The 9,842-nt window shown below is 33.9% G+C and overlaps 2 protein-coding genes and 1 long non-coding RNA gene across 3 annotated transcripts in view; 1 reads left to right on the top strand and 2 right to left on the bottom strand.

Moving 5' to 3' along the window:
- amt (aminomethyltransferase) overlaps positions 1 to 6,946 on the bottom strand; it is a 12,484-nt gene extending 5,538 nt beyond the window's left edge. Inside the window, 5 exon segments of the mRNA NM_001006021.1 lie at positions 1 to 74; positions 1,176 to 1,307; positions 1,379 to 1,459; positions 4,475 to 4,642; positions 6,727 to 6,946. The exon segment at positions 1 to 74 is cut by the window's left edge and continues 5 nt beyond it. Of these exon segments, the coding sequence (NP_001006021.1) occupies positions 1 to 74; positions 1,176 to 1,307; positions 1,379 to 1,459; positions 4,475 to 4,642; positions 6,727 to 6,837 (566 nt within the window). The 5' untranslated portion in view covers positions 6,838 to 6,946.
- slc26a6.2 (solute carrier family 26 member 6, tandem duplicate 2) overlaps positions 1 to 9,842 on the bottom strand; it is a 406,025-nt gene that overhangs the window by 269,779 nt on the left and 126,404 nt on the right. The window lies entirely within an intron of this gene.
- LOC147842650 (uncharacterized) lies at positions 8,457 to 9,185 on the top strand. Its single transcript, XR_015497981.1, has 2 exons — positions 8,457 to 8,544; positions 8,927 to 9,185. It is a non-coding gene; the product is annotated as an uncharacterized LOC147842650 (long non-coding RNA).

Below are 9,842 nucleotides of genomic sequence, written 5' to 3'. Positions count from 1 at the left end.
AGAGCGATTAGACTTTCTTCCATGAACTCTAAATCAACATCATGACCTGCTGATTTAAACTCTTGCAGTCTGGCCTACGAACAAACACAAGCAAACACAAAGCAGCGGCACAAATAAGCAAATGCATACTTATTTATACAAATTGACAAAATTTAAAGGGATAGATCACCCAAAAAATGAAAATTCACTCAAAATTAACCCACCCTCAAGTAATTCCAAACCATTCTAAGTTTCTCTTTTTCTGTTGAATACAATAGAGATATTTTATGGAATGTAAAAAACCGGTAAAGATTGGCTTCCGTAGGAGGAAAAACAAATACTATGATAGTCGATGGTTGGTTACCATTTTTTAACATTTTTCAAAATATCTTCTTTTGCTTTTTACAAATTTTTTTTTAAATACAATATATTAAGTATAATTTATGTACAAAATATTCAGTTTTGAGTGAACCTTGCCTTTATTATTTATGTTTTAATGCCATATCGGCAGCATTGGAAATATTCAGGAGAAATATTCAACATATAATTTGATCATAAGTTTCTCAATAATAAAAAACAAACAGAAAACGAAACTGATAAAAGGTCATAGAAGATTTTTCAATTTAGTGAATGATAAATATTCTAAAAATCTTCCAGGAGACACCTTTATAAACATTTCCCTTAAAATACATTCTGAATAAAAGCTTTTCTGATATAGTCATTAAAAACGTATTTTCTATTAAAATATGTTTATAAGCAACAAGTTATTATACACATCACAAACTAGATTCTCTTGCCCTTTTAAAAAATATGAGTGGATAAGTCTTAAATGGTTATTAAAATAAGATATTGTGAAGAAAGCTGAAAACCGGTAACCATTGACATCCATTGTAGGAAAATCAAATTCTATGGAAGTAAATGGTTGCAGGTTTACAGCTTTCTTCAAAATATCTTATTTTGTGTTCAATAGATGAAACATGTTTGGTACAAGTAGAGTTAGCAAATAACACAGAATTTTCAGTTTTGAGTGAACTATCCCTTTACTTACAGTATAGTAATTGGACGCCCCCTTGTGGTGTTTAAGTTTAATATAATCTTCAAAATTCCTATATTCCCGTTAATAAATAATATCAGAACACCAAGGTCAACCAGTCAGAAAGTAAATAAGCATGTGTATGTCATTAACTGTTACTGGCCTGCATGTGAGCGGAGTCTTTGTCCGCACAGCCAGCATTGGAGACGACATACAGGTAGTCTTGATCTGTTTTAGTTACAATCAGATCATCCATGATTCCTCCTTTAGAGTTTGTGAAGAGGGACAAAGTGCCCTAAAAAGAAAATATTATTATTATTTTGCATGACTGTTTACATCTCTCATTAGAACGCGAGTATGTTTTACCTGGTTGTCTTTCAGCTCCGCAATGTCTCCAACAATCAGAGACTCAATGAACTTCACTCTGTCTTTACCATAGACTTTAGTCTAGAAAGAGAAAACAACAAATGTTTATTAGATACCATTCGCACGAATACCTCATGATCGTGAATCACCAGCATTGTCCATTATAAATTGTCCATTTTAAATTACTTTTTTTTCAATTATTACAGTTTGTGTTGGGCCAAAAAGAGGTATGTGTTAGTATTTGTTTGCGCGAATATCATAATTATCATTTAACAATGTACAAGCTGACTAACACGCTTGTCACTTACAGTGCTTAGCATATATAAGTACACCCTCACAAATCTCTCTTTTAAATTATATTTTTAATACCAAGCTATACAATAATATATTCATGTATATACATTAGATTAATCAGTACTGAAGCCAAATCTCAAATAATTATGCTGAGCACTGTATATTGCAAAAAAAAAAAATAAATATATATATATATATATATATATATATATATATATATATATATATATATATATATATATATATATATATATATATATATATATATATATATATCATCTTTAAAGGCCTTCAGTAGGCCTTCAGTGGAATAAAGCCTAAAAGAATAACAAAATCATGATCTAATTACTTTTTTTGTCACATGATCAGCAGTACGTGTACTATGATGAGTGAAAAGCTGAGATGCTGGCTCCAGACCATGCTAAATACATCGACATACTCCAAAAACAAAACAATAAACTATTAGCAATGCTGACAATTAATACGTGAAAGACAATAAATATGCAAAGAAAAACACACATTACACACAAATAGACACAGACAGACAAGTATACAGTCAAAAAGGTGACTGTTGGTGGAAAATTATTATAGGCAATATTGTTTTAAGTAAGGAAGGATACAGTCATAAAGAGCCTTTCATGTAACTGATAATTAATTATTAATATAGTTATCGAATTAACACAACTGCTCAACAAATGAAACATTTATATTAAGCAAGCTATATTTTAGACTTAGGTGTCATTGTGGCACAGTGCGTAGCACAATCGCTTCATAGCAAGAAGGTTGTTGGTTTGAGCCTTGGCTGCCTGGGTCAGTTGGCATTTCTGTGTGTGGAGTTTGCATGTTCTCCCTGTGCTCGTGTGGGTTTCCTCCGGGTGCTCCGGTTTGCCCCACAAGTCCAAAGACGTGGTACAGGTGAATTGGGTTAAGCTAAATTATCCATATGTGTGTAAATGAGGGATGTTTCCCAGTGATGGGTTGCAGCTGGAAGGTCATCCGCTGCGTAAAACAAATGCTGGATAAGTTGGCGGTTCATTCCGCTGTGGCAACCCCATATTAATAAAGGGACAAAATAAAATCCAGACTCAATGTCTTCCTGTTTTGCCAGTTGAAGATTTGTACATCTTACAGTTCTACTGTGCCGTTTCATTCCTGAAGTAGTTTGTTTTTTTAACTAGACATTGGTCACAATGATTCAACAGTTCATTGATAGACAATGCTGGAATCTCAAATTGCACATTTCCTGACTCTACAGGCATGTACATAGGCACAAAATGTTATGTGAAATAGATAAATTCACAGTACTTATAAATTAGAAGGCATAAAGTATCCAGGTGATATGACACTAAAACCATCAATAGTGGGGACAATTCAGAGTATCAGCACAAAAACTGAGCAAAAGAAATGTTGCTATCACGCACCTGTAAGTCCACAACTATTAGGGCTGCACAAAACACAAAAACTGACATGGCACAATTATTTTATCTATGATATTAAACAGCAAAATTGAAAACCATCTCACCAGATGATTTGAATAACCCCATTTTTAAAGATTTTGTTATTTTAGTGTGTTTGCTCCAATTCTGTAGGGGAGTGAATCTGCATCTTACAAGCATAGATAAATAAAACAGCGCAAGGAAACAAGGCTCAATCACAATTCTACTTCTGTACCCCTATCCCTTTCCCTTCACCCCTTAAAACAGTGTATGAAGAAAAAGGGCTTCAAAATTTACCCCTAAGAAATGGGACAGTACTACAACACCTGCACACGTCATCATACTGCATGTCCTCGCGATCTCTTGCTTCATATGAGATCAGATGATGGCGACTGCTCTAGTTATTCCAGTTGTGTTATTTTTTGGTAATTATCTTTAGGAAATCACTGAAGGCATACATTTTGTTATCATAATGATATAATGTGGCAATAAGATCGTAACTATACTGTGTATTTACACAGTGGCCATTCATTCATCTATGTAAACACACCAAAAACAACAATAACATTGTAGAAGACACTGTAAAAAGGTCATTTTCAGCCTCTAGACTTTTCTGACAGGGTATTCGAGTGTCAGAATGTTGTGGGACTGCTATACAGGAGTTTTTATTAGGGATTATAGATAGCGAATTTTAGCGGGTTTTATTTTAGCGCTTTTTTAAAGCATGACGGTAAAACATTTATGCATTTATGAATATTTGATTTGATTAATTTATTTATTTTCGAACAAAAATATGATATATAAAATGTCATTAACAAAAAGAAATACATTTCAACATGGTCGAAAATGGAGCGGGATGAAGCATAAGCTTATTCACCCACCCCATTACCCCATACATCATTCGTTTATTACTTAAACATATTTATTCTTTTACCTATCTCTTCTTTTTACATGAAACTAATTTAATCCTTTTGGCATCTTTGAAAAATAATGTTTAGGGTTAGTATAATAAATATTAGGGTTAATATAATAAATCATGTGCTTGTTTGTTGTAAAAGCTTTGCTGCCGCTGTAGATGGTGTATTCTGGGAAATTTTCTTACCCTTTGGTTTCGAGTGCGGTCCTGAAAAATCTCTGTTCAAAGGGCTAGCTACCCTACCCCTTAGCCCTATGCCTTGAAGCTAAAGAGAATTGGGACACCCCAACTACACAGGAACGCGCAAAACAAGGGGTATGGGTAAGCGCTAAAGGATAGAATTGGGATTGGGCCCAAATATCATTACAATATCGATGCTGAAACAATATACCGTGTAGCACCAACTACAAACACCTACAACATCAGTAGATTTTTACAGTCCAGACTGACCTGTAGCATGTGACTGACATCGAAGATGGAGCAGTGCTGGCGCGTGTGCATGTGTGAGGTAATGTGACTGTCTTTGTATTGCACAGGCATACTCCAACCTGCAAACTCCACCATCTTCCCACCATGAGCCCTGTGGAAGTCATACAGCGGGGTTTTCCTGAGTGTCACCTATGTATAGAAAACAATACATCATCATACTATGAAGTGTTATAAAGTACATTAGTAAGAAAACAACAACAACAGGGCATTGAATTGTTAGAGAATAATACACACCCACTGTGAAAGTGTGCATTAATTCAGCAGACAGCACCTAAAGACATCGCACAGATGTTATATTTCAAGGCAGTCATGTTTTTTCCTAAAACTGCTGCTGTGTGTTGTACTAGTTTCCTTCAAGTTTCTCATTTAAGAATTTAGTTTTGATTTGATGTTTGGCTGTGAAGTAATTTACAAAACTTAAGAGTGTTCATCAGCCAACAAAAAACTAGCATTCAACAGTCTTGTAGTATAAAATAAAATAATGCACGTGCAGCAAGTTTGAGGGATTAATAAGAGGATTCTACAACAAGTTAGATCATGTGCATGAAGCTTAATCTGCTTATGAAAGTGTGTGGCCTTTGACCTCAAGAACTGGTTTCAGCCAGCGAGTCCACCTGTGGCTGCCTCACATTAGGCCACATTAGCCATTTATGTTTTACGAAACCAGTCCAAAGTCAACTAAGCAGTCTGAATGAGAGACCAGAATATTATCTGATCTGAAAGAGAGAGAGTGTGTGTGATTTTATCTTTATTACACACAGTCAAACCAGAGAACTGACAAAAAGTGTGAGCCAGGCAAATTCTTTTAGAAAATATTAATGCTATGATTAGCTGTGATCTCGAGTGATTATAAGGATTATGTGAGGTTTTATTCAGTGTGAAAATTATACATTGACGATCGGGGGTGGAGGGGTCTATTTCTTTTTGGTAGTAGTTTGGTAATACATGCTTCAGTGAATCAAATTCATGAATGTATTTAAATTCCCTCTAATGTATTAATAAAATGTATACCTTTTCAGTGTTTTGAGGGATATTTAGTGACTATTTTAGAGGTTACTGTAGGTCAAACTATACAAATTATGTCTAATTTAGTTTTTTTGGCTACATGCAGATTTAATCACTTATTTTACAAAAAAACGTGTTTGGTTAATACTTAAGATTCTAGAACTGCCAGTTTCAGGCTGTTGAATATTTTCCTAGCATTGATTGGCGCAATTATACATTCACAATGGCATAATCCGTTATGGGGGTATAAACTGTAAATGTTTATTATATACATGTAATTATTAATATTTAAGATAAAGCTCAGAGATCAGTAAAAGCTATTTCTCACTATTAAAGGGCTGACCCCCCATACATCTGGTTTTGACGTCCTTTGAGGGATCAAGCGTTAATTAGGGGGGTCAATATACCAAACCCCCCTGTAATTCGCACCCTGGTTTTATTTCCTCCACACTATATGAACACTGTAAATTATATATTAATAGAAAAGGTCTCAGCAAAATAAACCCCTAATATAAATAATTGTTTATAAAATCATATACATCACACCTTAAAATGCTAGACAAATATCACGTGACTTTAATTGTTGTCCACGTTTGTTGCTGTTGTATGTTTAATGCCAACTAAAATATAAAATGGGTAAAATTACGGTTACTGGTAATCAGAACTTCCAAAAGCAAGTAATTTTCACAAACTTGTATAAAATATTCTTCAATTCTTCATGCAAAATGACTTCTTTGTCGTAACTGATAATATTAACTGAAAGACTATTTGGTTAATCCAAAAGTTGTAGCCTGTGTGCCAAGTGAAGTAAACTACAAATACTCCATGTGAAGTGTGTGTGGAGCAGTGAACCCTAGGTAGGGATCCTGTATGAATGGGGACGCAGTCTGTGTGTTTTTTCAGTCAGTATTTCACAACTCTGAACGAATGAACGCTCCCGTGCTCTCAATTAGACAGCAGCTCGAGCGGACAGAACAGCAGATGTTCCCTGTGCATGAACGACACTCTGAGCCAGAACCGACCCCTAAAACCTCAAGAATACAACAGATACCCAAAACCTCAAGATAAAATGTACCGATTGCAAACTTAATATTCCCAAACTTTGCAGGAAACGATCTTTACTCTTTAACTGCGGCTCCATAAAGTATTTGCTTAATTTTCGCGTCTGCATATCTGCTGATGTTTTAATGATGCGGTTTCGCGCATACCTCTGTGGAAGCTTGTCTGTCCTGCCGCCCCGTTGCTCCGAGTCCGACAGCCCGCGTGCTTTCCCTTGAAAGTCGCTTACACAGTCCTTTCGCAAAAGCCCGCGCGAGCATGTTGTGTTTGGTTGAGTTTGACAGCAGTTGTTCAACGCAGACAGACAGCAAACTGTCAGCTCGTTTGATCTCGACTCTTCACACTAGTAAATCTGCTTTCACTGCAAAACAAGCAGAGCAAATTCAGCGGAATCATGGGAAATGTAGTTGGAATTCCTGACGTACACGTGCAGTTGAGACATTCCCACAGACACTTCAATAAAACTTCTGACGAACGTTCCTTGTTTGTGAATACCTGGAACAAAATCAGGAATTGGATTGTTTTTTTAATACTTTCGATGACAACATATTTAGGAAAATGGCACTTAAGTTGCACTCAGTTTTCGATATGCTATGCTATGGAGCCCGTTCCTGCCACAAAATTTTATGTTAAGCAAAATTTTATGTTAAGCATATATCTGACAAGTATACATGATACATGATTATATGATAACATATGTAATTAATGAACTACATTAAATAAAAATACTACATTACGAAGGGATCCATCATTAAAATTATTAGATTGTAAAGCTTTTTTTCATTATAAGAGATGTTTATATAGCCTTCTTGTTTCTTGTTATTAATGTCAAAGAATTATAAAATGTTATTAAATCTTTAATTAAAAATAAAGAAGGAAGTAATAGACATTACTTTTGCCTTGTGTATGTGAAACTTCCCAAGAAAAATAATTTCAACGCATTATCGAGTGTATCATAGCCAGTTTTACAACTCAAAAAAAAAAGAATCATGCATTGCATTAGTCAAAGTTAATTATTTTGTAAAATGAATCAAAAATCAACCCTGAAACATGTTTTCAAAAATCATTAGAATTAATTAAAAAATTGCTACAATTTATCTCAAAATTGTGTGATACAAACTCAAAATTCTGCCTTATTTTCTTGTGAGTAAATTCTGAGTTCTAAGGTCAGAATTCTGAGAAATCAAGTCAAAGCTGTCTCACTGTTTCAGTTTTTTTTTTACTTTGTAACACCTTTTTACTGTGATCAATTAAATGTATTTTTGATTAATGAAGTATTTAAAATACTGTATATATTTAAATTACTCTTCAGTGTCATCATAAAACAGTAAATCTTTCTTGATCGTCCTATTAGGATTGTTTCTGAAGAATCATTTGGAACTGAGTATTAGCGCAATAATGCTGAAAAATTTAGCTTTAACACTATACAGGAATTAAAGGCATGTTACAATTTATTCAGACAGAAAACTTTGCAACAATAATATTTCACATTATATACATTATTATATTTGTTTTGTATTGTATTCTTAATTTAAAATAGACCTACGCTTGCAAAAGGGATTTCATTCAGAATGCTGGATCATTACATAATAAAACACCAGTGTGTTTTAGTTATAGTAGCTATGTGCTGTGGTTATTGTGTTAAGACAGGCTGCAGGGGCCTCAACTGTGCAATCTTGTTTTAAATTAATTCTCCATTATCATTTGCAATTTCAACAATCACCAATCATTTACCAGCAGGAATAAAACTGTAAAGTGCAAGTGCTGTTGATGAGCAGATTTATTTATCAATGCCAAATGCTGCCTTCTAAATACTAAAGTTGACATCTACAAATACAAATGAATCAAGCGAAAAAAGAAAGGCTTAGTGCATTTTGGGACCGCAGTCAAGTGAGCCGCCATATGAGAACAACCGGTCAAGCTAGCCACCTCCAGTATTTTAATGCACTTCTGTTTGAGGAATTACGGTACAGAAGCTAGGGCAGTCAAAAATCTCACAAAGACAAATATTTCAGCGGTTATTGGCCAAATGTGTCTAGTAAAAAGAAAACATGCATTAATTAAATCATAAATGTACCTTTTAAAATAAATATGAAAATATAGAACATTGAAATACATTTATTGCAGATTTTTTTGGAGTTTTGCAAAAGTCTGCCAGAATAATTTAACACTGATTGAATTCATGCTTTTTTCACTGATATTAATAATTGCTTTAGACTTGACATGACATTTATGCCAATTTACAAGGCAAAAACAAAATGAAGTCTGCAAAAACATCTGTTTTTTTTACTGCTATTGCTGAGAATTCTGCCATAGTTGACATAAAATATTCAATTAATTCTATTTCAGGATGACCTTGAATCAATTTCCATGCCAAAGGTGATTGGCATTTACAGCTGAATATGGCGGAAAAATAAAGGCAAAGTCTGCAAGAATACATCACTGATCATTTTCTGCTTTTTATACATGTACTAATAAAATTTCTTCACAGTTGACAAGACATTTCAATAAATTCTAATTCAGGATGACCTTGATTCTTTCCATGGGAAATTTTATTGGCATTTACAGCTGAATTTGGCAGAAAAATAAAGTATGGAGAAGTACATTACATCACTGATAATTTCTTGCTTTTTCTACTGCAATAATAAAAAATTCTTCAAAGTTGACATGAAATAATCATTGAACTCTCATTAAGGAGGACACTGACTCTTTACATACCAACTTTCACATAGAAATACTGCTTAATTTGGCAGAAAAATAAGGACAAAGTCTGTAAAAATATTACATCATTGATCATTTCCTGCTTTTTCTACTGCTATAACTAAAATTCCTTCAGAGTTGACATGAAATAATCAATAAATTCTCATTTGGGAGGACACTGACTCTTTACATACCAACTTTCATATAGAAATACTGCTGAATTTGGCAGAAAAATAAAGATAAAGTATGGAGAAGTATATTACATCACTGATCATTTCTTGCTTTTTCAAGTCATATAATTAAAAATTCTTCAGAGTTGACATGAAATAATTAATAAATTCTCATTTAGGAGGACACCGACTCTTTACATTCCAACTTTCATATAGAAATACTGCTGAATTTGGCAGAAAAATAGAGACAAAGTCTGCAAAAAAAATTACATCACTGATCCTTTCTTGCTTTTTCTACTGCTATAAATAAAATTCCTTCAGAGTTGACAAGAAATAATCAATGAACTCTGAATTAGGATGGCCTTGAACCTTTACACACCAACTTTCATACAGAA

Source organism: Danio rerio, chromosome 8 (genome assembly GCF_052040795.2).
Source record: "Danio rerio strain M-AB ecotype USA chromosome 8, GRCz13ab, whole genome shotgun sequence".
Classification (NCBI taxonomy): Eukaryota; Metazoa; Chordata; class Actinopteri; order Cypriniformes; family Danionidae; genus Danio; species Danio rerio.
This window is presented reverse-complemented; position numbering and strand designations above follow the sequence as displayed.